Source organism: Rosa chinensis, chromosome 2 (assembly GCF_002994745.2).
Source record: "Rosa chinensis cultivar Old Blush chromosome 2, RchiOBHm-V2, whole genome shotgun sequence".
NCBI lineage: Eukaryota > Viridiplantae > Streptophyta > Magnoliopsida > Rosales > Rosaceae > Rosa > Rosa chinensis.
The window spans coordinates 15,760,624-15,788,563 of record NC_037089.1 but is presented as its reverse complement, the minus strand read 5'-3'; the positions used below and the strand labels follow the sequence as shown (position 1 = coordinate 15,788,563).

Below are 27,940 nucleotides of genomic sequence, written 5' to 3'. Positions count from 1 at the left end.
GCTCGAGAATCATATCTAGGATTCTATCGGCCTTGAAATGCTGGCGGACATCACGAACCCACCTGTGATATCCAGAGCCAGTTGTTCCCAATGGAGCAAAGTCCAATTTTTTCAGGTTACTCATCCTAAAAGAGAACAAGAAATTAGGATTAGTTTCAGAGCGTAAAAGGCTACCACAAAAACATATAAAATTTCTGAGCGTAATCGCTCCCAAGAAATTAGGAATTTCTGAGCGTAATTGCTTCCAAGAAATTTAATTCCAAGAGGTATTGGATTAGATTGAAACAATGACGTAAGTGGTCTATCATAAATTCTCTACAAACTCTAAGTTTGGAGATCTCAACAAGCTCCAAGCTTGGAGTGAGCAGGAACCCCCACAGTTCGGCTTAATTAGGTCCCCCCCTATGATGAAGAAAGGGGGGTAGAAGAAGGGATGTTGCAAGTCCCCGAAAAAGAAGAGAAATTGAATTAAAAAAACTCTAAAAAACGGGAACGTTTAGTAAAAAATACCTCGAAATAGGTCGCCGGAAATTTGACCTGAAAAAGTGGTCAGAAAAAGTCGCCGGAAAAGTGGCCGAAAAGTCGTTGACCGGAGGGCTGACGTGGCACTAATGCTGACGTGGCGGTGGGTCAGGTGTGTTAGTGGGTCGGGTCAGGTCTGTGGGCTTGTGGGCTTTTCTTCTTTGGGCTGGGCTTCTTCTTCTTTCTTTCTGGGCCAAGCTTCTTCTCCCCTTTTTTTTTTTTTTTTCCCTTCTTTTCTTTCTCTTCTGTCGGGTTTTCTGAAGGCCGGTTCAACAACATTTAGACCGTTTTTTTTTGTTCTGCTTCCGGTTCCTGAATTCTGAGGTCGAGATGCTACTGTGGGTAAAATTTGGTAGCAATCGGAGGTTCAAAAGGTGGTGAACCGGTGGAATATATGTTGCGAGTTGTATGGAGCTTCCGGTGGCCGGTTCGGTAGGTTTCCGGCCGGTTCTTGGGGTGGGGCCGCCTATTCTGGACTCTTGGGATCAAGTTCTTCAAGGTGTGAGGTGGAGGCAGAAAAAGCTTCAAGGTTTTGTATTCGGATTCAAGATTTTTAGCTTCTTGAATCAGGGTTTGGCTATTTGTTTTAGGGTTAGGGCTTCGTGCTGATAACGTGTTTAAGGAAAACTGAATTGGGAGAGAATTGAGTCGTACTTTCATTGATAATAGGGGCCTCTTTATATAGAGAATTACAAGCATAGAGATAAAGTTGTATATGGAAACATAATCGTACATTGATTGAATATCTCCTAAGATTCTCCCAGAATATCTCTAATATAAATCCTATTTCAACTACCTCGTGTTTGGGCCAGACACATATTCTAGATTTACAGCTCCAATATTTATTTGAGAAAAGAACAAGACTCAAGAATGAACCTTCTGGAGCGCCATTTCATGTATCCTGTAAAAATGGTGAAAATTCAAAGACTTTCTCCACAGATTTCACAACACCCATGATATCTCATGTTGTTTTACAAAAGCAAAGAAAACAAAGAAACGAACGACAGAAGGAAAACCGGGAAGAAATTGAGCACACATACGTGTATAGAGGAATGAAAGCTCTCAAGAGTGGAGCATTTGAAGCCAATCTAGGTTGATTTCCTCTTTGACCAACCTTATCTGTATGTGGTTGCTGAGAAGGGGCAAGTAAGGTTCCCATAACCCTTTTGTCTCCTCATCACATATCACATCAGTTAACGTTTCAAGATCCAAAATTGATTCAGGCAGCTCTTGCAATCTCGAGCACTGCCTCATGTTGAGCTTTTCTAAGCAGCACATTTCACCAATGTGTTCAGGCAACTCCTTAATGCTGTAGCAATTGGATATGTCAAGAACCTTTAGTTTTTCAAGTTTCCTAACTGAACTTGGCAACTCTGACAAGTCTGTGCAGGACCTTAACCTCAAAACTTCTAAATTGACTAGCTCTCCAATCATTTCAGGCAAGGCAGATAGCTTATGACAGTTGGTGATACTGAGCTTCTTTAGATGGATTAGAAGACGGATGTCAGCAGGCAATTCCATCATATCATTGCAATAGTCAATGTTGATTTCTTTAAGGCTCGGGAATGCCTTAAAAAATTTGAAGGAACCGTTGCTAAAAGCTCGCCTGATGTTACACATGAATAAAGATATCTTTTGTAGACTATTCAACTGTATGGAGTTCTTGGTAATGGAAGGAACTGAAATGCGCTCTAATCTTATCCTCTTCAGCTCAGACAAAGAACCCAATGATGTAAAGTTACTCACTTCAGCTGGTATGACACCATAATTTGTGACTATTAGAACCTTCAACGACTTCGACATCTTCCTGAATTTGGGAAAGGCATAGTTCTTTGTCTGAAAATTCAAAACCAGAACCTCAGCTTTCGGCAGATGCATGTTGTGCCATTTTGATGAAAACGCCCCATCTGCAAACAATATGTTATATTATGTGAGCAGGGGAGATTTTAATGGCTGACATTAGGGTGTAGGGTTCAGGGTTTAATATGTTTGTTTGCTGCATATCTATGCATTTGGTAAGAAGAGGAGAGATTAAACAATTACCGGTTGAGATGGATAATAAGCGAGTCTTCTTGGGTTTCTGCTTATGTTCTGACCACCAATTAGGAATATCATCTTTGCGTATGTCTATATTCAACCTTTTGCTATGTCCTGTTGGGTCATGACCTGTCTGATGGATAGCCAGGCTCCTAAGTATGTCATGCTGGGTAACAAAGTGTTCATTATAGTAGCCATTCGCATCCTCCTTTGCATTCCTAGTTATGATCAAGTTGTTTAAAGAAGGTTTTCTCTATCATATATACAATATTGCAATGTCAAACTAATTTTTAGGAGAAGAAAGTCAGAAATGTGAAGGAAAAGGTGTAGAGATCAAAAACCTGAATGCATACCTTATGACTATGAGATTGGCTAGACTGCGGCTGCTGAGATCGTGCAGGAAAGCAATGGACAAGTAATCCAAATCTAGGCCATACAACTCTGACCACATATCAATGAGGGTAGCAGCTGGGATTCTTCGGTCTTCAGGAAATGAACCAAGGTCTATGAAACATTCCTTGACTAGAGCCAGTCCTTTACCCAAGGCATCTAGGCTGCTCTGTAGTCTATTAAGCAAAAATTTCTCAGAATCAAGAATGGAAGAACCTTTAGACAATTCTATCACTCTTCTTTCCCAGATCTCGGCAGGTTGGTTGCAAAGGTCTTTTCCGATCACTGAAATGGCTAGTGGAAATCCTTGACAGAGCTTTACAGTCTGCAGTACAATTGTCCCAAAAACATCAATTCAGTCTAATTTCATAAGGAAACATAGGTATGAGTATTTGCAAGTTGATGTAGTAATGTGGAAGTGTTTACTCATGTATATGTATACTGTAAGAAAAAGGTAAGCAAACCTTTTCATGAGACCTAAATAAGCAGATATGCTCCTTTCAAAAAAAAAAAAGCAGATATGTTTGATATGCAAATTGAGTAATCACCTTTGTCACCAGAACTGTTGGTATAACAAACTCGCTATCTTCCAATGATGTTGTATCACGAAAAAGGGACAATGCATCTTTATCATTTAGTGGACGTAATTTATATGAAGGTCGAAATCTTTGAAAATAAAATCTGGAAGTCACCAAAATCTTGTAATTTGGATTTTTGAATTCATGACACTTATCAAGCAGCAGGGATTCTGAAGAGCCATCCCAAACATCATCCAAGACCAAAAGTAGAGGATTTTGTCCTGTTTCTATCAAAAATTCTTGCAGCCAGCAGAGTGCATTTGCTTCATTCTGGAACGCAGGTACTTGGGATCCAGTGCTCTGGTACAGTTCTGCTACAATACGGTCCAAGTTGGGCTTTTCCGAAACAGTGACAAAGAAAATATTCTTCTTGAATTTTTCTGGCCAAATAAAATGTCAAAGAACTGTCATTTAATCTATCTGCATTTGTACGAAAGATATAATGAATATTTTTTCTATAACAAAGTAATGCAAATAACAAATCATGTTAAATTTCGAATTACCACTAGTTTAATACTCTTCAATTAGGCAGAAATTAATACTATCAATTAGAACAAAAAAAAGTAATGCATATTGTCGGTATACATTACCTTTGACTTCCTCATCTCGACAGAACAACTGTGCCAAAGTGGTTTTCCCGCATCCTCCAGGAGCAGTGAGCACAAGCATTGACACTTGATCATCATTTAGAAACGTCATCTTCAAATCCTTCAAAGGCTCATCCAATCCAACAGTAAATGACGGAGGATTAGGTACCACGCACCAACCTCTAATTTGATTTTCAGTCCGGTTTTGCGCCACCACGTTCCTATCAATTCGGTCCACCGACCTCTGCAAATCGCTTACCCTGTTCCTCAGATTGTTGTCTACTTGCCATTTCAATATGAGGAAGAGTTGTTTAAGAGATCCATCCAATGCACGAAGTTTTCCAACGTATTTCTTCTTTTTGAAGAAATTGATCTTCAACTGCAAGGGATGAATATTGGAGCACTTGTCAACAAGCTGTATGCCCTCCTCCATCTTCGTTTTGAAACCATCTAGGCCCTGCAATGGTTGAAAATTTTCAACTTGTTCTATATCTTTAACCAATTCTTGATAAGACTGGAGCGTGAGATTGAGATCCCCGAAGACGGAATTAAACTTTGTAGCTTTTCTGTTTGCCTTTATTACACCATCAAAGAGCTGCTGGAACGCTGCTCCTAGAGCAGCCCCTACAATTGTGGTAACTGCAGTAATAACCACTTCCATAATAACTACAAGTCTACAAACACCACCCAACTCTGAAAATAGGGTTTTGGTTAAAACACAGAGACTCTCAACTTAAGTACTGGATCCAAAACACTTAAACAGTGGTGCCATTTGAAAAAAGAAAAAAGACAACAAAACCTAGAGATTGAAGACAAGGCAGTAGTGTGCAAGTACTAAATGTTATCTTGCTTTCTGGGTCCTCATAAACAAAGTATATACAATCATTGACGATAACCACCACAACCATTATTTTGAGAGCTACCGCGTCGATGGAACTTTCCCGGTAATGAAAAGAAAGCGTAGTCACCGACTCTTGCAGAAGACTTTCTAGTTTCAGAAGAGGACAAAGACTTGACTTAAAAGAAAAGACCGCGAGGTTTGTTCTCATTCCATTCTTTAATCTTTATCATTGAAGACTTGGAATGAACGACCGATGAAGAATTAAAACTCTTATCGTTCATGTTCACACTCATGGGTTTCCCAAAGGAAATTACATGACCTACTATTTCCTAGATGACGACTAACAAAGTCCCATTTTTTAATTTCGACCACTATAAGATTTAGCCTTCACTGAAATTTCCCTTTGGAAAGTAACAAGTGAGACTTGATGTTGTACACACTTTACTCCACGTCTCCACTGTTATTACAGTGCAGAATCGAATGCAGTTTGCATTATACAGTACAATTTACATAACAGGGAGGGAAAAGAAAAAAAAACAAGCGCGTACACACACACCCACACAAACACCAAGCTGCACATGGGCTGGCTAGGCGACCTCTCTCCATGGTAACCTCGGTGTACTGCAAGGAGATAGGTCCCCCTTGGATTTATGATTTACTTGCTGAGTTTCCCTTGTAATTGAAGTAGTTGAGGGCAGTTCCTTTTGAGCTGCTATTACCTGAAATCTAATGATGAATAAAGCTATTTCGGATCCCAAAAAGAAAAAAACAAAACCCGAAATCATTTGAGGAGAAGACTATTCTCAAGAACGAACCTTAAGGGGCCAATTCAGGTTGATATCTCCTTTTTTTTATTTTTTTCTCCGTTTTAGTCAGAAAGTTTGATATCTTCTTTCACTGACTGATATGCGTATAATTTTGAGAAAAGGTTCCCACAAACTTTCTTATCTTCATCACCACAAATCAGTTCCTTTTAACTGTTCAAGATTCACAACATGTGCACTGTTTGATATTGAGCTTCCCTGGATGCACATATCTCCAATGTCATCGGCAGTTCCTTAATCACTGGATATGCCCGGAAAGTTCAGCTTATTAGGGTTCCTTTGAGACGAATCATACCAGCATTGCTGCCACATTTATTAATTTGAAAAAAGAAAGGTATCAGAAATAAGACTAGTGGAGCCAATTCAGGTTGATATCTTCTTTCAAAACCTTTATGTGTATGTTACTGAGATACGGCAAGAAAGGCTCCCATAAGATTTCTGTCTCTTCATCACATGTCACTTCCATTAACTTTTCAAGATCCACAACTGATGAAGGCAACTCATTCAATCTCGAGCACTGTCTCATGTTGAGCTTCTCTAAACTGCACATTTCTCCAATGTCTTCAGGCAATTCCTTAAGGCTAAAGCAATTCGATATGTCAAGCAAGTTTAAGTTCTTGAGGTTCCTAATCGAGCCGGGTAACTCTGACAAGTCTGTACAACACCTAAGCCTCAGCAGCTCTAAATTTACTAGATTTCCAATGTCTTCAGGTAAGACAGAGAGCTTATGAGAATTGGTGACACTGAGCTTCTTCAGTTGAATAAGGTCACAGAGATCGGCAGGCAACTCCACCAAATCATTGCAGTAATCAATATTCATTTCAACAAGATTTGGAAACGCCTCTGATATATGTATGGAACCGTTACCAAAACCTTGGCCAACGCTACACATGAATAGAGAAATCTTTTTCAAACTTTTCAACTGTATAGGATACCTGCTTATTGAAGGAAATGAAATTCGTTCTAGTCTGATTCTCTTTAGATTTGGTTTCGAATCAACTAGTTGAAAGTTATTCAACTCAGCAGGACCGATACCTGAACTTGTGAGTACTAGAGTCTTCAGTTTATTCATTTCCTCCACAAACTCAGGTAAGGCATAATACTTGGTCTGAAAGTTCAAAATCAAAATCTCTGCTTCTGGTAGTGGCAAGTTTTGCCATTTAGATGAGAACTCTTCGTCTGCAATTATTACGGTATATGATGTAAGCTGGAAAGAAATTACATGTGCAGAATACTGTTGAGATTTGAGTGTATGAGCATTGCATGTGCATATGTGTTCATGTGAATTATTTGCTAAGGAAGAGATGTAACAACCTGTTGAGATAGATACAAGGCGAGCTATGAGGGATTGATACTTTTGTTCTTTCCACCACATAGGAAAGTTGTCTCCACTTATGTCAATCATAAGTCTCATTCTCTGTTGTAGTGGTTCCCGACTAATCTGCAGGATAGCCAACTCCCTAAGCATGTCATGCTGTGTAACAAAGTGTTCAGTGTAATAGCCATCACTATCCTTGTCATTCCTGGTTATAATCAAAACTAAATTCCTTAAGAAATTTCTTCAACATATTGCGGTAGAAAATTATGAGAAGCAGATACCCATTGACATAAAGGAAAAACTGGAGTGACAAAATCACACAAGTGAAATTAAAGCCTGCATACCTTGTGAGTACCAGATTAACCAAACTCCGAGAGGCAAGTTCATAGAGGTTCACAATGGACGAAATGTCCTCATTTATGCCATATAACTCTGCCCACATATCAACGAGGACAGTAGCTGAGATTCTTTTATCTTCAGGAAATAAACCAAGGTCTATGAAGCATTCCCTGATAAGAGACTTCTCTTCATCCAAAGCATCTAAGCTTCTTTGGAGGCAATCAAGCAAATCATGTTCTGACTCAAGAACAGAACAACCTCTAGACCATTCCAGTACTCTTTTTTGCCAAATCTCTATTGGCTGCCCGCAAAGTGATCTTCCGACAACTGTAATTGCAAGTGGAAATCCCATACAACGTTCTACTATCTGCGAAGCAGAATTCATCATTGTCAATTACTATTTCAGGCAATCATTATTTACTCCATATATGCATGAATGCTTGGCATGGAAAGTGAATGTAGCATCTCTTCATCCTTTCCTTTATTAATAAGCATATATGTTTTGTATTGCAGACTAAGAAAATCACCTTTCTCTGAAGATCTTCTGAAATATAAGAGCTCCTATCACCTAAGGATGCTGTATGGTGAAAAAGTGCCATTGCATCTTCGTTGTTCAAACAGTCTAAATAATATGGAGAACCAAATCTTGGAAAAGCAGACCTTGATGTCACCAATATCTTGTAATCTGACATCTTTAATTCATCAAACTTCTCAAGAATGAATTCCGATCCTGCCCAGACATCATCCAGGACCAACAACATAGGATTTTGTCCTGTTTGCTTCAGAAATTGCTGCAGCCAGCTAACTGCAGTTGCTTCATTTTGGAAATCGGGGACCTGGGCACCCGTTCCATGATATAGCTCTTGTACAATTAGGTATAAGTTGGGCTTCTTTGAAACAGTAACAAAGAAGACATTGCTCTTGAATTTATCTATCCAAACAAAAGATAAGAAAGTATCACTCGGAGTTAATATTTGAAATTTGTCTGCAGTTGTAAAATGAAAAAAACATACACAGATGGTAAAGTCTTGAAAATGAATGTCTAAACTCAAATGGAGGCCTAATATATGCAAATAGGAAGTCAGTTTTCTTAAAAAAGGCACACCCTATCTTAAAGTAAAAAAAAAGTGCTTGGTTACTGTTCAAAGGTAATAATTCCTACCAATCAGATATTGAATAATATGTTACTTTTCCTATATGGCTATTGTATCAGCAACGAGGAAGGCTTTACACAGAAGTATGCAGAGTAAGACTTGTGTCTCTTTGAAACTATTGTCGCTTAGTCATATTGAAATAAAAAGCTTGACAGAACTTTCAGTACAAGAAGGCATAACATTCTAGCTCAAGTTATAGCTGAAATAGATAATGATCTAACATGTCACTTATAAAAATAATATCACGTTTCATAACAGAGCAATTCTTCAATTAGGAACTGAAAGTTTACTAATTGAAAGCGAAAAAAGACATTATTATCATTACATACAATACCTTTGACTTCTGCATCCATGCAAAACTTTGTTGCCAATGTAGTTTTTCCACATCCTCCAGGAGCAGTAATTATCACCATCGATACTCCGTCAGTAAAAAGCTTCTTCTTCAATTCCCACAAAGGCACATCCAATCCAACCGTAATCGTTGGAGGCTCGGGCACAGCACACCACCCTGCAATTTGTTCAGACTGATTGTTCTGTATCACACAATTTCCTTCAATTCTGTGCACCACACTCTCGATATTTCTCACCGAAACCAATGCCTTCTTCACATCCCTTATCCCCTGCACTTTCAATATCCCCAACAGCCTCTGAAGTGACTTGCTGAATTCAACAAGCCTGCTGCCGTACTTATACTGCTTGAACCTGCTCGCTTTCGAGCACTTGCGAATAAGCTCCACTCCTCCCTCCATTTCCACTCTAAGATTCTCTAGCTCCTCGTCTTGACCATCCAATTCCTTCTCACACTCTGCCATCTCTTTGATCAGTGGTTCCAAAGAGTCCAAAGTGGATTTGATATCCCTTAGTTGGGGTTTGAACATCAGTATATCCTTCATTTGCTTAACAGAATCACACAGCGTCCAAAATGTTACTGGCAAACCCGTTCCTCCGATCAATGCCACTGCCATTACACAAGAGACACCAAAATCAGCAAAATTACAGAAAAAAATTTAAAAGAGTTAATCGCATTTGGAAACAGGGAACAGTAATCTTATTGCTTTACTCTTACTTGTTGGTGATGATACGGGATAAAATTCACAATCAAATGCTTTCTTAGATAGCAAGGGATATATTTCTTGCGCAGTGAGCAAAGAGTGTTGCGTTGTTTGAAATCTGAAATCTCCCTCTCTACCGGTCGATTTGTTCTGAATAAATAAATTGAAAGGAAACGCGTCGTGAGGAAATTACCTATCGGGGCTCGTGGCATATTCTACGTAAAGTACTCGGGCCGCGTTTACGTTAGTACCTGGAAGCTCGCATTTGAGCTGCGTTGTTAGGCCCAATTATTGGAATAAATACTTGGCCCAATGTTTCCCGCTATTTTATTTGTTCTTTTTTCTTTAAATGAGAGTCGCAATCCAGTCAAGTTTGAACTTTGGAGATTCATTTATCCCACCCTAGCGCTTATAAATTATAATCCTTCTTGAGTACTACTATACAGTGAAGAGAACGATGCTTAAACCCCGTGAAAGATACAGAAAATTTTGTGTAATAACTGTATTAAAGCCAATTAATTATTTTCTTCTTCCTAAATAAATAGTCTGTTTCTTTGAAAGGGAATAGTCTGTTTCTTTATGCACAATGAAACAACCAATATTTCAATAGAAAACAGCTTGGAGAGAACCTTATGTGCTGGTATCTTGCCTACAGTTATTGATTTATTAATTCATTAAAATAAATAAAAGTGGGCCTTTACAGATATTTTATTTTAGGGAACCATATGGTGCAAGGAAAATTACACCAGGAGCACCCTGTATGAGACTCCATAATTCTGTGGATTAATTCTTACGATTGAAGTAAATTTGTCTTTGAGTTGTAAACCAAAACAAGTTTCAAACTTGAGACTAGGATGAAGTAACAAATACTTTTCCTCATTCTTATATCATGATCTAATTGGCCGAACCTTAACACTTTTAAGGTTATTTTAAACCTTTAGATGAATTTTATAAGAATGATGTTGCAAAATCAACCTAAAAGATGTACAATTTGGATCGTAAATTTGCACTGTAGTGAGGACGCTCTCACTTCTATTGTAAGACACTTAATTTGAAAAGGTTGGCATGACAGAAAAGCTTTTCTAAAGATGATGGCGATTTAGGACCTCGTCACCACTCTGTTATGCCAAATCATGATAAGAAATGACTTGGCAAGAAAGCAAAAATGTTTAATCATATTAACACATTAATTTGTATGTATACGGATGGATAGAAATACGGTTTGAATTGCTAGGTTTGATAATTTGCAGGTTTGAATTGCTTAGATTTGATCATTTGTAGGTTTGAAATGCTTAGATTTGCTGCAGGTTTGTACTGTTAGGATGATACATTTGGCAGGTTTGAAATGATGATATGATGCATTTGCAGATGTGCTGAGTTATGATGTATCATGTTATGACTGAAATCTTAGATTATCATGCATTATTTTGCAAGTTTAAATGCTTGGATTTGAATAATGTTTGTAATCTTAAGCACTTGGGCTGAAAATGAACTGAAAAAAGTCATTATGGGCTGAAAATTGACTCTAAGAGTAAGCAGAAGTAAGGATTCACATTTGGCTTGAAAATGAAAAATTTGGGCCCATAATAAAAACGAAACTGACCGGCCTGATTATTGGACCCAATCCAGCAACAATATGGTGTTCGGTGTCACAAATGGGATTCCCAATTGGATCAGTTCGAACTCGGTTTGGGCCTGATAACCGACCTGGCCTGAGACCAAGCATGGATGGAGAAACTATGAGAAAGGTTTACGCTCGAATGGGTGAATATGTAAAATTAGAAGTATGAATTGGCGCAACCTAGTAAGGTTCTGAAATAAAGTTGCTCGAAAACATCTTTGGCAAACCTGCATCTATCCTTACGGGCTCATTCGGAGTCCCAGAGCCAGCCCTGAGGGCTGCAGCCTCACCGCTGCCTCAGATCACCGGTCTCCGGCGGGCCTCTGATAGCTTTTATTTTTTATGTATATTTGTAGTTCAATAAGTATTTATATATATATATATATATATATATATATATATACATACATATATTCTTTTCCACCACAATAGCAAGCTGCTATTCTAGAGCAGCTGTAATTGTGTAGTGTGGCTTAGAATGCCACCCAGGTTCGAGGCAAAACTGCTGCACTTTATGTTCTGTCCTCCTTTCTTTTTTTCATTCTTTTTCTTTTTCTGGTTTCTTTTGTATTAAGCACTTTCTTTTTCTCATTGCTACAAAATAGTTTCATTTTATACTCTCTCTCTCTCTCTCTCTCTCTCTTTCTGGTTTCTTTTGGTATTAAACACTTTTTTTTTTCATTTCTACCAATGTCCTTTCTAATTTAAGAATACAATATAGATTTTTTTGTTCCATGTTATGTCCTCCTTTCTTTTTTTCATTCTTTTTCTTTTTCTGGTTTCTTTTGTATTAAGCACTTTCTTTTTCTCATTGCTACAAAATAGTTTCATTTTATACTCTCTCTCTCTCTCTCTCTCTCTCTCTCTTCAGGTTTCTTTTGGTATTAAACACTTTTTTTTTTCATTTCTACCAATGTCCTTTCTAATTTAAGAATACAATATAGATTTTTGTGTTCCATTTTTTTTCATTGCTACTAGTGTATTTGAGTTCATTTATTATAGGAAAAAAATCATATGAATGTTCATCTCAGACCTCCAAAATGTCAGGACCGGCCCTGCGGAGTCCTATTCATACATTCAGCTACTCCATTTTGCTGTGGAGTTCCAAGGATGGGCCTCTTTGTAAAGGCAGTTGAATCATTAGTTGATTGAGTTGAATCAGCTTATGTTGATTCTTTTGCTTCTTCAGATCATTGCTTACGCTCTGTTGCACATCCTGCATCTACTGAGTCCCTAAAGGAACACAAAAAGGTTACTCTTCAATCTCTCTTCTCCTCTCTTTCATCTTCGTCAGGGTTATTGCTTATATACATACTGTAATAACACGTGAAAATTTTCTAAAATATCAGGATCAAGTAGGACAGAAATAAAGCATTGGGTCAAACTCTTCCGTGCCGCTCTCGTCGCAAAGTAAAGCTCACGTTGGGAAAACAAACCTCTACAGAACGGACTTCTCCACTAGATTTCAAAAGGAACACCAATGCATCGTGGAACAGGTCATCTCTTGCTTCCGCCGGTCTTGCTATAATAGGAAAAAAAAAATTGCCCTAAACTAAGTCTCGTCAACGGCTAACCTACCAAGGAAGAAAGAGCACTTCAGGTTCAAGGCTTACGTCATACTCGCTTATAAGAGGGCGCTTACTAAAGGAAATTCAAAACTAATACGAATGGGTGTAAGCTTCGCTGCTCGGAAACACCCAGTGCTGACCACATTGAGAGACATGAAAGCACAGGTAACGCCAGTTGGCGAAGCGGCGTTAAGCATCCCTAGCGGTACGGAAGAAAGGTTATGCCGGGTGTCTATTGCTTCATTGGCTGGGCTTTTTAAATGAAATGGGATTTTCCCTTGGGGCTGGGCCACTTCTTCCCAGAATTGTGAGTGACCACCCCTTACTCTACATTATTATAGGGGTATGGGGTCGTATCAGTGATAACAACATCATTACCGAGCGCATTGATTGGGACACATCAACTAAAGTGGCTTTTGAACTAGACCTACCGACTTAGGGGCATACTCTTCGCGCTTCGCTCGCCCTATATATTCGCGCGCTGTGCTGGCAGGTAGGGGGCCAATCGTCGGAATGTGTGCGAGATACCATAAGGGCCTAATATTTCACGCATAACTAAAAGGTGGCTGCCGAGAATGCCTATTGCACTCTTTCCGTTCGTTCCTACTATATTATATAGTAGTCACTTCGTCCCTCCTCCAGCAAAGAACATATAGAAGCTCTTGCAAGCAACCATGCATCGAATTTTGCTTAGTCTTACTAAAAGTAAATAAGCAACGACAAGCAGCTTTCTTGATCTCGTGCAAAGGTATGCTTAAGCTAAGATTCCGCTGTTGAGCGTAATGTATAAGCCTGCTTGACTGTGAGACCTCGCTTCTCCCACTTTTTGAAGCCATTGGGGGTTGGGGTAAAATTTAGTCGTTAGTTATGTTGGACATTGTATCATTGGATCTGTTGAAAAGTCACTCGTTGTGTTGTAACAAGATGAGCAACTATGCCACCCGAAGCATAGTCATCATCTGATTCGTACCCCCATGCTCCCACCATCCGCTCCCCGAGGAATAGAAAGGGAGGACCGGGGAATTCAAAAATAGAAAGAATCTAAATAAAGGAGCAAACGCGGGAAGGGGGCCCGCCTTCATACATCTCAATGGAGTAGAAGGACCGCACCCCAACAAAGACATTTATCAATTTTCCCAGCTTCTGCCTCTATCATGTAGAAGGATTCCTTCTAGCGCTGGTTGAGCTACTTCCACTCAGGAAGAAATCAATGTCCAGGAAAAAAGAAAAAGACTTAGGAGCATTGCCTGTGTGGAGACAGGCCATTGGCCCTTTTTTTTTTTTTTGTAAACTTTTTCTTTGTTTTGTTCAAAATAACATATACGGATGATCCTCCTTTCGATAATTAAACACTAAACAGAAGAGTTTAGACAATGGTGAAGATAATTGGAGTTATCAACCATATATGTGTATGGCCGACAAGTGGTTTACATATTGATAAGACATAACAAGTAGAAGTCTTCTAGGGATGTAGATACACAAGTCTTCTAGGAGTTTTAAACTTCTAATCACCAGAGGAGTTATCCAAGTTAATAACTATTAGATGAACTGAAAACCCAATGATAAGTCTTTAGATGATGAAGAGAAGAGAAGACTAGTAAAGCTTGCGCAAAGATGATATTCAACTTCTTGTCTGTTTGTGCGAAGATGAAGAGAAGCTTGCAGACTGATCATATCGTGTTTATTCAGTATTTTAATTCTTATATTTCAGGGTGTTAAAGTCTAATATACCCCATGGTATCCTATTTATTTACAAAACAACGTATCCACCAAAAATACGTCGTGTTTCCAACGCGTTTCCAAACTAGAGAACACAGATACGAGTATCCGACAAGTATCAAATCAGTATCCCGTATCGGTACAGGATACGCCTCTGTTTTCACGTGCCTCTGTTTTCACGTATCCATGCATCGTAGTAGTTTTTACACTAGATGTCTTTGCTTGATAAGGAACATGTTGGGAAAAGTGTGGCTTAGATTAAAGTCCTTTGGAATCCCACATTAGCAAGGAAGAGTTATCTTTGGGTTATAAGGAATGATACCAGACACACTAATGCTAAGGCCTTTTATATTAAAACCCCATACCCATTCTTCATCAGGTGGCTAAATTGAGAGGAGTATCGGCAATATTGGATCCATGTATGTGGGACTCATTTGTCACTTCCGCACAACAAGTGGTATCAGAACTCGGGCTATGCTTGAGGCTATTTGATTCAATGATGAAGTCTACTTCTTTGATGAAATATGAGATTGATAAATTTAACAGGAGGAGATTTTTACTTTAGAGATTTTAGTTAATTTAAGCCAAGTTGAAGATTGTTGGTTTGTGGCTTAAATTAATAAGCCCATCAATTATCTTTTGGATTAAGCCCACATAATTAACCTAATTCTATTGGGTTTTGGAGTTTGTCTCATGCACATATAAATATATGCTTTCTGTCACCAATTAAGGTGTGAGAGAGAAAAGAAAATGCCGCAACTTAGGGTTATCGAGAAGTAGCCACAGTTTTGGGCTCTATAGAAAATTACCTTTTGCCTTGTTGCTTATGTCCTTGTGAGCAACAATATATATTTGAGGTAATTGTTCTTCTATTTGGTCTTTCTCTTTCCGTGAGTGTATTCGGGTGTAATCGGGTTTTGAGTTGAGTGTTAAACACCTTGTAATCTCCTTTTCATATTAATTAGTGAAATCTCTTCACCGTTTCCGCCCGTGAATGTAACCCTTTAATTTTGGGGTGAACCACGTAAATCTTTGGTCTTCTAGATTTTTTCTATTAATTTATCTTTTTCATATTTCTGATACTTCATACCTATTTGAAGCTTCTGCACAACAAGTGGTATCAGAGCCCATGTTACGCTTGGGACTTGGTGTCTCATACTCTCATATGGTTGAGTTGTAATTTGAAGCTCCTGTTTGGATTGGGATCACAAGATTTCAAATTTGATGCTTGTGGTTGAGGTGGAGCTATTAGAATTTGGATCATGAGGCAATTTGGAGATGGCTTGAATCACGCCAAGGTGGAGATTGTTGGAAAAGTGTTGCTTAGATTAGAGCCCTTTGGAATCTCACATCAGATCGGTGAAGAATTATCCTTGAGTTATAAGGAATGATACCAGACACACTAATGTCAAGGCCTTTTATATTAAAACCCCATACCCATTCTTCACCAGGTGGCTAAATTGAGGGGAGTATCGACATTATTGGATTCGTGTGTGTGGGACTCATTTGTCGCTTCCACACAATAGAACCTACCATCCTAAAACCAGAAACCAAAACGATATTCTTGGACGGTTTTGTATTCTCATTTGAGTAATAAAATCTGCAAGATGCAATAGCTAGGATGTCCATAGAGAAAGAAAGCAGCAAAAATGGAAGACAAACTTCTCCAAAATTACCTATACTGGGATTATCACAATGCCAATTTACGTTTATCAGATGCACAAGATACATAGGCTGCGTTTGTGTGCCCGCATTAGTAACCAGATAGGACAAGAAAAATATCTAAGCTGGTGTTTGGTGATTCATATTAATCTAGGATTGGAAATTTAAATCTTGTCAAGAGTAGGATATCAACTCATGTTGGAGAGGTGGGATATGCACAGCAGTACAGAATTATAACCAACTACAATGATGGATCTTGACCAATTAACCTCTGCGCTGCTCTAGTCTACGTCTCCGCTGCGAACCTGAAATTCGAACACGAAAAAATTATCCTGAGCGAGAAGTCTGAATCCAATGTAAATCGGATAGCACCGATTACCCAAATCCACCTCCATAACTTCCGGAGCCAAATTCGCCATTATCTTCGACTTCAATTTCCCTACACTTAACGGAGCTATTCGAAACGAAGGAAGCCAGAGAGCCACGATGACGTGGCTCTGACCTCGAACAGAGAGCTCCGCCGGGTTGTTGGGCTAAAAGTGAAGCTTTGGCGGTGGGCTTGGAGGGGAGTGAGATGGAGAGGGGTTGGCAGAAGAGGCCATGGACTCGGGTACGAGTCAGGGTCAGGTTGGGGTAGAGAAGAGGAGGTGAGTTCGCGTCTGAGTATTGGTGGTGTTGTTCACAACGGATCTGGTTCATGTACAGTTATATTTATCCATTCCAACTCTAATCCTCTTATACCAAACACATGAACACATTCTTTCAAAAAAAAAAAAAAAAACACATGAAAACATTTAAATAAATCTAATCTTATCCTAATCCAATCCAATTATCATCCTAATCCATTCCTATCCTAGATGCCAAACGTGGCCATAATGCAGCAACAGAATACAAACCAGGTGCACCAGATACATAACTACTTATGTTTGAAACACAGGACTAAATTTGAGTTGCCTGATTCCAGCAACAACACCAGCTGTCCATCAGTTTGAAACAACTTATATAGTTTTAAACAAGAATGCAGCAACAAAATACAAACCAGGTGCACCAGATACATAACTACTTATGTTTGAAACACAGGACTAAATTTGAGTTGCCTGATTCCAGCACCAACACTAGCTGTCCATCAGTTTGAAACAACTTATATAGTTTTAAACAAGAATACAATGAGCAGAACATGTTTACCCCAAATGCACTTCTCTTAGTTGATCACCTCAGAACTACGTATTCAATAGTTATAATCAATTGCTTAGTAATTATGCCAAGAACAAGTAGAAGAACACTTCTAGGTGCATTTGTAGAGCATAATGCCAAGAACAAGTAGAAGAACTCTTCCAGCTAAGCTACTAGAATAAAAATTGATTCCTATCTAAAACTTTGAAGCTGACCCAGAAACTTAATAGCTTTTCCACAACTCCGTAATGCAATAAAGGGACTTTTAACCCCTTTTGTTTCTCTTTAATCTCAAGAAATTGATATAAACATTGAAGTCACAACTACGTAATTAAAATCTATCAGAAATTCCCCACCCTATCCCTTTTAGAATCAGAATTGGTAATGAAAAAAAAAACAGAACAACAATCCCAAACCAAACAGATAATCAAATCTAAAATCAGACCAAATATTTCTGTAAAAGAATTGGTAAGAGGTTTTACCTTTTAGAATCTGGAGACGACGCTGCTCTATCGAGTTTCTGATGAGAGTCGAATGATGCTCCTCAGTTTTTCAGTGACAGCAGAGAGAGGAGAAGGAGAAGTAGAGGCCCTCTCACGATTTCTTGCACAATGAGCAAAAGAGTGCTGCGTTGTTTGAAATCTCCCTCTCTAGCAGTCCATTTGTTTTATTAGAGCTTCAGTTTGAGAGCAACCGCGTCGTGATTGATTAGAGTCAATAGGGAATTCTTCTTTTCGTGAGAAGTACAGGAAAGGAAATAACCTATCGGGCTCTTGGTATATTCTTTGGAAAGTACTAGGGCCGCGTTTATGTTAGAACTTGGAACCTCGCATTTGAGCCGATTAATTTAAAATGTCGACAAGTATTTGGGCTAATTATTGGACTAAATACTCTAGCCCAACGTTTACACTGTTTCTTTTTCTTTTTTCTTAAATGAGAAGCGCAATCCAATCGAGTTTGGAGATTCATTTGTCCCACACGAGTGCTCATAGTCCTGTACTTTCAATATGTTTAACAGTAGATTTATCCATATTGCAAGAAGCTTTGCTTTTTTCTCATAAAGAAAACAGTATCTACTTGACACGAGTGCTTATAGTTCTGCACTTTCAATATGTTTAACAGCTTCTTAAAAAATTGTCATACTTATGCTTTTCTCTCATAAAGAAAACAGTATCTACTTGCAAGTTGCAACTTATGTACAACTTGAGATGGGTAAGTTTGTTAAGACCATCGACTCCAAGTTTCCAACTTTAATTAAGACCGCGTGTTAATTACGAGAATGGATTCATAGCACTGTTGTGCACTTGTACCAATAAGAATGGACAATTGAATAACATCAAATTCTGAATTTGGTTATTAAGAAAAAAGTTGACTACAAATATGAATGGTTGATATCACCTAATAAGTGCTGCTTACTTGCACTACTGACAAATTGAAGAAATTTCATAACCAACTGAAGTTTTAGGTAGAGCCGTAGAAGTATACTAGAAGTTGCATTGATGGCAACTTTTTTGCATAACCAGCCTTGAGATTTTCGGTGCTCTAGGCGAACTAAAAATGTGAGGTTCGTATTTTTCTATATCAATATGCAGGGCCGGCCCTGTGAGTTTGGAGGCTCAAGGCGAAAAAAAAATATTCGAGGCCCCAAAACAAAGCGTCAGTGATAACAACTTCAAACCCAACCAATAATCCAACAAATTCAACAATTAAATGATTTGAATCCCTAAATAATATCATATAGAAAGCCTCAGACATATAGCAAATTTTCAACAGAAAATGAATAAAACAGAGATGAAAAAAACACAAATAGAGAAGTAAAAAACCAAAATTTCTTCAAAACACAAAAGAAAAAGCTTCAAAGATCTTACCTTTTTGCTTTTTGGAAGATAAAATCAACTCTTCAATTTGAAACTAATCCTCGATCTTGGTCCTCACAGGTAGTCATCATTTCTATCATATGCCTCGTTTTCTTTGCGGGGCTAGGAGCACCAAAAATAGTCCTCTTCTTAGAGTATTCAGAAATGCCCCCTAAATCTTCATGACTTCATCTAGATAAAAAAAAAAACAACAACACATCTATAGTTTTCCTTAAGCAAAGCAAAAATATCAACCAAATTTGGGGCACCAGAGGCATTCAAAAATTGATAAGCTTCCTGACAGTGATCTAGCAGCACCACAACGACACTGTTTTTAGACTCAAACAGGTAGTTAAGGAGAATTGCAATACTTTCTTTCATCCGGTTCAGAGCAATACTAAAGATTGGAATAAAAGGATGCTGGTCATCCACAAATAAAAAAGAAACCATATTCTTATCCAGTAAAGAAAGCTTATGAATGATAAAGATTTCACAAACAGAGATAAGCTCACCCAAGAAGTTAGACAAGGATAAGTCAACATCAATTGAATAAGCCAAGTAGAGAGACGAAAGATGGTGAGCAAGAAAATCAACCAGCTAACCACTAACTGAAGTAGATTTGCAATCATCAATTATAACCAAATTGAATATGAAAATTCAAGGAGCGTACCTGATTGATGATAAGATTCTAACCAAATCCCAATTACAAGATAGACCCAATTTATCTTATTTTCAAAAGAAATTGGGAACCCAGGGAGATCGAGATTAATTTTGCTAACCTCAAACAAGACTCTTGAGACCCGTTGTGTCAGCAAAAAGCAAGACAATCTCATCGAAACTTCATCCCAGCAACACAAATCATCAAACATAGCTAGGTCGCAGAAGCAATACTTGGATATTACAATTTCGAGCCACCTGGGAATACGACGCCCTTGAAGGAGATGAGAGTTTACTAGTTCTACCTACTAGCTCATCATCTGAAACACTAAAATCTGAGGCCCCTAAAACATAGCTAGGCCTATATAAATTTTTTTTTTTGAGGCCCTAGGCCTGGGCCTGCTTCGCCTAGTCCCAGGGCCAGCCCTGTCAATATGGATATGTATCTTTTTTGAAACAAAGTGTTTTTTTATTTTTTTTTATTTTTTTTCCTTTGGGATTCTTTGCACAGGCTCTAAAGATGTCTCAATCCACCACAACAACCACCATCGCATGTGTGAGGCCAAAGACATAGGTCCGTGTGGTTGAACTGCTGCATGCTTGTCCGATTTGTCGCGTTATTTTCTCTCGATTGGCTTCAGGTTGTTTTGCTGCCCTCTGGTTTGAAGAAAGAAGAGGCTTTGTTCATGCTTTTTGTTTAGGGGATTGGAATCCAGCCTCATTTTTTCCTTCCTTCTTCCTGGGACTTAAAAGTTATCTTTCTTTAAGGATGTCAAGTCTTGATCGACATCCTTAACATAATGAGTGTCAAGTTTTATAGTACGTGATACATGCTACATCCAGAATGAATGGATGTAGAAAATATATGATGTTGGTCAAGAATATAATATGCAACCAGAGCTGTCAAAGTGGCGGTTGATCAAAGACTAGCTGTCTAGCACGAAAAACTCAAGCAGGCATGCATCCAGACCATCTATAAGTACTCAACATGAATGTGTTTAAACATAATGGTACAACTCGTAAATTCAAATCCCCTAATAACACATATACTTTCCTTTTACTATGCTGCTATATGTGTAAGAGAAATAATATACAAGAGCCTTGGTTACCAAACAAGAACATCAAGAAAGAAAAAATAAATCCATCAGAGACATTGCAAAACAGTTTATTGGAAAGAAAAATCTCAACACTAAAATCTAAGAATGAAAATGAAACACAAATGTGGCAGACATGCAGCTCTCAAGATTGTTGACTGTAGATCCATTCTAGGTTGTACTCTTCTTTGACCACCTAAATCTTCCTCTTAAAGAGTTAAAGGCGCCTCCAATCCAACTCTGAAGGATTGCTGTTTAAGAGCTATAGCTCAACCATTAAGTTCATTTTGATCAAGTAGCATACCTTGTTCAATTCCTTTGATCGTTGCCTCCATATTCTTTCCCCTTACCAAGATAATCTTCACGTCCCTTGCTTGCTGTGCTTGCAGTATTTTGATGGAGAGAATCATCCAATGCAAGGAGTATACCTGTTGTAATGTGCCTTGAAAACCAGCCCTCTGACAACCTTCACAAATCACACAGACGTTGCCCCAACATTTATTTGAGAGAATACGTCTCAGCAATGTGCCTTGTGGAGCCAATTCAGGTTGATATCTTCTTTCACAACCTTCATGTGTATGTTCTTGAGAAAGGGTAAAAAGGGTTCCCATAAAATTTCAGTCTCTTCATCACATGTCACTTCCTTCAACTGTTCAAGATCCAAAACTGAAGAAGGCAACTCATTCAATCTCGAGCACTGTCTCATGTTGAGCCTTTCTAAATTGCACAATTCTCCAATGTCTTCAGGCAATTCCTTAATGCTAAAGCAATCAGATATGTCAAGCAAGTTTAACTTCTTGAGGTTCCTGACCGAGCCAGGTAACTCTGACAAGTCTGTACAACACCTGAGCCTCAACAGCTCTAAATTTACTAGATTTCCAATGTCTTCAGGTAAGGCAGAGAGTTTATGAGAATTGGTGACACTGAGTTTCTTCAATTGAACAAGGTCACACAATTGAGGAGGCAACTCCACCAAATCATTGCAGTAATCAATATTCATTTCAACAAGATTTGGAAACGCCTCTGATATATGGATGGAACCATTACCAAAACCTTGGCCAATTCTACACATGAATAGAGAAATCTTTTGCAAACTTTTCAACTGTATAGGATACCTGCTTATGGAAGGAATTGAAATTCGTTCTAATCTGATTCTCTTCAGATTCGGTTTTGAATCAACTAGTTGAAAGTTATTCAACTCAGCCGGAGTGATACCATAACTTGTGAGTACTAGAGTCTTCAATTTATTCATTTTCTCCACAAACTCTGGTAAGGCATAATACTTGGTCTGAAAGTTCAAAATCAAAACCTCTGCCTCTGGTAGTTGCAAGTTTTGCCATTTAGATGAGAACTCTTCATCTGCATATATTATGGTATATCATGTGAGATGGGAAAGAAATTATCTGTGCAAAACAATGTTGAGATTTAAGTTTATGAGCCTATTTGCATGTGCATATGTGTTAATGTGAATTATTTGCTAAAGAAGAGATGTAACAACCTGTCGAGATAGATACAAGGCGAGCAATGAGGGATTCATAATTTTGTTCTTTCCACCACATAGGAAGGTTGTCTCCACATATGTCAATCATGAGCCTCATTCTATGTTGCAGTGGTTCCTGACTCATCTGCAGGATAGCCAACTCCCTAAGCATGTCATGCTGTGTAACAAAGTGTTCAGTGTAATAGCCATCACTATCCTTGTTGTCCTTCCTGGTTGTAATCAAAACCAATTTGCTTAAGAATTTCTTCAACATACATATTTCACTAGAGAATTATGAGAAGCAGATAGCCATTGACATGAAGGAAAACCTAGGTGACAAGAACAGACAAGGAAAACCGAATCCTGCATACCTTGTGACTGCCAGATTAGCCAAACTCCGAGAGGCAAGTTCATAGAGGTTCACAATGGACGAAATGTCCTCATTTATGCCATATACCTCTGCCCACATATCAATGAGGACAGTAGCTGAGATTCTTTTATCTTCAGGAAATAAACCAAGGTCTATGAAGCATTCCCTGATAAGAGACTTCTCTTCATCCAAAGCATCTAAGCTTCTTTGGAGGCAATCAAGCAAATCATGTTCAGACTTAAGAACAGAAGAACCTCTAGACCATTCCAACACTCTTTTTTGCCAAATCTCTATTGGCTGCCCGCAAAGTGATCTTCCGACAACTGTAATTGCAAGTGGATATCCCATACAACGTTCTACTATCTGCGAAGCAAAACTCAGCTTGTCAATTACTATTTCAGGTAATAATTATTTAATCCATATGTGCATGAATGCTTTGAGTAGAAAGTGCATGTAGCATCTCTTCATCCTTTCCTGCATTAATAAGCATATAAGTTTTGCATTGCAGACTAAGAAAATCACCTTTCTCGGAAGATCTTCAGAAATATAAGAGCTCCTATCACCTAAGGATGCTGCATGGTGAAAAAGTGCCATTGCATCTTCGCGGTTCAAACATTCCAAAAAATATGGAGAACCAAATCTTGGAAAAGCAGACCTTGATGTCACCAATATCTTGTAATTTGTCATTTTTAATTCATCGAACTTCTCAAGAATGAATTCTGATCCAGCCCAAACATCATCCAGGACCAACAACATAGGATTTTGACCTGTTTGCTTCAGAAATTTCTGCAGCCAGCTAACTGAAGTTACTTCACTTTGGAAATCGGGGACCTGGGCACCCGTTCGATGATATAGCTCTTTTACAATTAGGTACAAGTTGGGCTTCTTTGAAACAGTAACAAAGAAGACATTGCTTTTGAATTTATCTATGCAAATAAAAGAGAAGAAAATAGTTACTAGGAGGGTACTTTAAAGTTGTCTGCAGTTGTGAAAAAAATAAAACATACACATATGCATGCAGAGAGTGAGGTCATAAAAATGAATTGCTTAACTCAACCGGAGGCTTAACATATTGAAACAGTAATAAATGAGTGAAGCCATTTGCTTATGAAGGCACATCCTAGTCTTGAAGTTATGAAATATTTGATTACTTTCCACAGAAATAAATCCTATACAAAGGAGAGTGAGACTTGGCCTATTTGTAATCAGTGTCCCTATGTCATATTGAATAAACAGCTTAACAGTAATTTTCATCGAATATTTCTAGCTAGCAACAGCTACAGATGGATTAGACTTGGATATAGCATTCTTCAATTAGGGAATCAAAGCTTCCTAGTTTTAAGCAAGCAAGAAAAGATAATAACATCAGTTATATGCAATACCTTTGACTTCTGCATCTTGACATAACTTTGTTGCCAATGTAGTTTTCCCGCATCCTCCTGGAGCAGTAAGTATCACCATCGACACTCCGTCCTTAAAGAGCTTCATCTTCAATTCCCTCAAAGGCAAATCCAATCCAACCGTAATTGTTGGAGGCTCAGGCACAGCACACCACCCTTCATTTTTTTCAGACTGATTGTTCTGTATCACACAATTCCCTTCAATTCTGTGCAGCACATTCTCAACGTTCCTCACCGAAACCAATGCCTTCTTCACATCCCTTATCCCCTGCACTTTCAATATCCCCAACAGCCTCTGAAGTGACTTGCTCAATTCAACAAGCCTGCTGCCGTACTTATACTGCTTGAACCTGCTCGCTTTCGAGCACTTGCGAATAAGCTCCACTCCTCCCTCCATTTCCACTCTAAGATTCTCTAGCTCCTCCTCTGGACCATCCAGTTCCTTCTCACACTCTGCCATCTCCTTGATCAGTGGCTGCAAGGAGTCCAGAGTGGACTTGATATCCCCGAGTTGGGGTTTGAACATCAGTATCTGGTCTTTCACTTGCTTAACAGAATCACACAGCGTCCAAAATGTCACCGCTAAACCAGCTCCGCAGATTATCACCACTGTCATCATACAACACGACCCAATAGACACCAAAATCAGAAAAACTTCAAATTTACCAAGAAAAGAGCAAACATTAAGATTACCAAAAGTATAAGACAATGCAAAAACTCGAAGTTTGCTCTTACTTGCTGAGATCGATAATGCAAGATCGAAGTACACGTGAATATAGGGTTGTTTCTTGCACTATATGAGCAAAGAGAGTTGTTGTTTTGAAATCTCCAATTGTGCATGTACTACCATTCTTATAGTTGCTGTTGCCATTTGTAACGCGTATGACGTGTTATAACTTACAAGAAGGAAGTAGCGCCCCAAGCTCCATGAACATGCCAGGTAAAGTAGAGCAGGGCCGCGTCAAAAATTTGGAACCCTGTTCTCGCATTATATTGTGGCCCAGTCATCATCATCAACTCCAGCGGCCACATCTAATAAGAATGGATACGCCCTCAACTGGCCCGTATCGTTTATGGATTCTTTATTCCTAAATTCTGATCCTAATCTCTATGGTACGAAAATTGAAGGAAAATGATCTGGCCCAAAAAAAAAAAAAAAATCTGAATCTATACTCATATAGAGTTTTTTTTTTTTTTATTTAATTATTTATTTTTTAAGGAGGGTTGGTAAGTAAATTAAGTATGGATGTTCACAATGATATTGCCACTTGAATAGAACAATATAGCGATGAATCATCGAAGAGAAGTTTTAAATACACACCCCTAATTACTTAATACACATTCCATATTTAATACACCACCCATTTAATTTCTCATTCTAATAATTTACTAAATACACAACCCAAAGTACCTAAAATACCCTTAATCTAAAAAATCATGAAATATCCTACTTTTTTACTATATTAAGGTTACTATTTAATATGATTAGTATATTGACATTTATTACTTGTGTTAATAATTGAGAAATCCATAAAGATTTATTATTGTTCCCTTTAAATAGATGCATATAAATAGGCTTTGTGTTATTTGAGTTCTCATCCACCAAACACCATGTTAATCAAGTATAAAATTATGAGTTGAACATTCAACCAAAACTATACCAGTAGTTTCTCTATAGTGGCGGAACTAAATAGTTGTCATTAGAGAGGCCAAACAAATTAACAATTATAAAAGTTTTTTCACATGTGATGTTTTATATTAGAAAATAAATTGATTAATCGTAACTCTTAGAACAAAAAAGGAAATTAACTAAAAAATGGGAGTAAAGCGATATGTCTTAAAAGTATTTAATGCCATTGATTTTGAAATTCTAAATATTATGGTCTCTAACCTCATCTAATTACAATTTATTTAAGGAAAAATTAAATTAGATAGTTTTTAACTTTATTCTTGTATTAAATTGGGAGGCCATGTATAGAAATTTGTTGTGTTTATCTAACTATTTATACATAAATAGAATAATATAAGAAAAATATAACTATTTTTTTTCTTCTTCTAATGCATAGATGTCTGCTTTGGTCATTTAACCTACCTACAAAATCTAATTTGAAATATAAAATAATATGGATGTGTATTAAGTGATTAGGGGTGTGTATTTCATCATCGAAATTAGATAATATAGACAATCATGTGCAATACTAACCATGGGATTTAGGGTGGTGGGTTTTCCTTTTCTTTTTTTTTTCTTTTTTTTTTCTATTATTAATAAAATAAAACTAGGAGGAAGGCAATGAGTTTTCAAAGTGTAGCAGGCCTTATTATTTGGGATTGAGAGTGGGACGTATGCCTTCCATCTTTTGTCTCCGATGAGCCATTATTATCTAACATCTTATTTTGTAAAAATAAATTATGCACTACTATGTATGAATCAATTAGGCTTATCCTTCAAACAAATTAAACGTCTATTTTGATGAGATGAGCAACTTTAACAATAACCTTTCTCAGCTTTAGTTTTTTATTTTTATTTTTTTATATCCACAACTAGTCTTTTGTGAGTCGAATTCATAATCTCTCACACAAACTTAAATTATGTTTATTAGAATATTAGTGTATTATAAATTGACCAAATATTAAATAAATGAAAGTTGATATTGAATTTTTTTTTTTTTCAGAGCACCTTTATGGTGCGAGGAAGATTTTATTATTTAATTTGATATGGGGTATTGCCGTATGAATGTATATCCATTAATCCGTGGTTTAATTCTCCCAATTGAACTATTGAAGTCAATTTCTATTTGAGTTGTAGGCCGTTTCTCCTATGGATCATCTCAAGTGGTTTTGAAGATAAGAAAATGGTGAGATAACAACTTTATAAGTTCGTTTTTTTTTATTCACTTATGGTTGTTGTTCAAATCTACACGCTAGCTTATGGATACTGGCGAGAAATCAATATACCAGTAACGTTGGATTAGGATCAACTGGGACTCAAACAAAGTATTGCGTTGAATTCTTCTTTGGTGTCAAAGTAATAGCTATGAATAGTCATTGCCTCTCAAGAAAGGGGTAGAAGAGTGGAACTTACTATGTAACATACAATTAGGTTGTTCTAAGTAATAGCTATGAATAGTCATTGCCTCTCAAGAAAAGGGTAGAAGAGTGGAACTTACTATGTAACATACAATTAGGTTGTTCTATTCCACCTCTTAGAAAGAAAGAATTTCAGTCAAAATACTTATTAGCACGGGAATACATACATTTTTGTACAAAATTTCTACCCCGGCTATATATAGACGAGTGAAATTCAATGCACAAAATTATTTGATAATGACGAATGTTAAGTACAGCCTTCAAAATTAAATTTAAAAGATGAACAACCATGAACATTAAATTGCAGAATTTTATATAAAGACAAAAACATATTGTTAGTTTTAAAGGGTTCGCATGAACAAAAACCCTTAGAGAGACGATGGTGATCGAGGACCCCCAATCACCCTGGCTTGCAATCTACTTCGTTAGACCATTAATCTCTTAAGCCACACGGTTGAACATAGACACACGGTTGTCAATGCTTTGGACAAAGATATTTTATTTTGTCCCTTTTAGTGCGTACACGTCTGTATGTATCTTGTCCAAATGATAGCATTTTGTTAATAAACAATTATTTTCGAAACAGAATATGAACAAGAGACTGGTCCTTA

At 37.8% G+C, this 27,940-nt stretch overlaps 3 protein-coding genes and 1 long non-coding RNA gene across 5 annotated transcripts; all 4 read right to left on the bottom strand.

Moving 5' to 3' along the window:
* Nucleotides 1-1,185: 1,185 nt before the first annotated feature.
* LOC112187828 (probable disease resistance protein At5g66900) lies at nt 1,186-4,808 on the bottom strand. 2 transcript variants are annotated; one of them, XM_024326780.2, is made up of 6 exons: nt 4,118-4,808; nt 3,498-3,907; nt 2,913-3,274; nt 2,566-2,777; nt 1,563-2,429; nt 1,186-1,423 (listed from the first exon to the last, which is right to left on the bottom strand). In XM_024326780.2, exons 1-5 carry the CDS (start codon nt 4,773-4,775, stop codon nt 1,585-1,587), a joined length of 2,487 nt encoding a protein of 828 aa, XP_024182548.1. In that variant the 5' UTR covers nt 4,776-4,808; the 3' UTR covers nt 1,186-1,423; nt 1,563-1,584. The 2 variants fall into 2 exon arrangements, with proteins under 2 accessions (XP_024182548.1, XP_024182549.1); XM_024326781.2 differs by having other exon boundaries at nt 1,387-2,429.
* A 1,287-nt stretch (nt 4,809-6,095) lies between these two features.
* On the bottom strand, nt 6,096-9,766 carry LOC112187830 (probable disease resistance protein At5g66900). The gene is made up of 6 exons (XM_024326783.2): nt 9,657-9,766; nt 8,925-9,548; nt 7,964-8,367; nt 7,442-7,803; nt 7,094-7,302; nt 6,096-6,958 (listed from the first exon to the last, which is right to left on the bottom strand). Coding segments are annotated over exons 1-6 (2,430 nt in total). The 5' UTR covers nt 9,658-9,766; the 3' UTR covers nt 6,096-6,128.
* Nucleotides 9,767-16,239: 6,473 nt separating this feature from the next.
* Nucleotides 16,240-18,165, bottom strand: LOC112187832. The gene is made up of 2 exons (XR_002931235.2): nt 17,868-18,165; nt 16,240-16,517 (listed from the first exon to the last, which is right to left on the bottom strand). It is a non-coding gene; the product is annotated as an uncharacterized LOC112187832 (long non-coding RNA).
* Nucleotides 18,166-20,866: 2,701 nt separating this feature from the next.
* On the bottom strand, nt 20,867-25,056 carry LOC112187829 (probable disease resistance protein At5g66900). The gene is made up of 6 exons (XM_024326782.2): nt 24,978-25,056; nt 24,225-24,851; nt 23,365-23,768; nt 22,844-23,205; nt 22,491-22,702; nt 20,867-22,351 (listed from the first exon to the last, which is right to left on the bottom strand). Coding segments are annotated over exons 1-6 (2,448 nt in total). The 5' UTR covers nt 24,979-25,056; the 3' UTR covers nt 20,867-21,509.
* Between the last annotated feature and the right edge of the window lie 2,884 nt (nt 25,057-27,940).

Excerpts from the sequence above, each read along its gene's own strand:
- LOC112187828 (XM_024326780.2), bottom strand. The coding sequence starts at position 4,775 with ATGGAAGTGGTTATTACTGCAGTTACCACAATTGTAGGGGCTGCTCTA. Across the intron at positions 3,908-4,117 it reads TCGAGATGAGGAAGTCAAAG|AAAAATTCAAGAAGAATATT; the intron begins GTAATGTATACC and ends TTATTTGGCCAG. Across the intron at positions 2,778-2,912 it reads GCCAATCTCATAGTCATAAG|GAATGCAAAGGAGGATGCGA; the intron begins GTATGCATTCAG and ends GATCATAACTAG.
- LOC112187830 (XM_024326783.2), bottom strand. Across the intron at positions 7,804-7,963 it reads CAGAAGATCTTCAGAGAAAG|ATAGTAGAACGTTGTATGGG; the intron begins GTGATTTTCTTA and ends TCTGCTTCGCAG. Across the intron at positions 7,303-7,441 it reads GTTAATCTGGTACTCACAAG|GAATGACAAGGATAGTGATG; the intron begins GTATGCAGGCTT and ends GATTATAACCAG.
- LOC112187829 (XM_024326782.2), bottom strand. Across the intron at positions 23,206-23,364 it reads CTGAAGATCTTCCGAGAAAG|ATAGTAGAACGTTGTATGGG; the intron begins GTGATTTTCTTA and ends TTTGCTTCGCAG. Across the intron at positions 22,352-22,490 it reads CCTTGTATCTATCTCGACAG|ATGAAGAGTTCTCATCTAAA; the intron begins GTTGTTACATCT and ends TAATATATGCAG.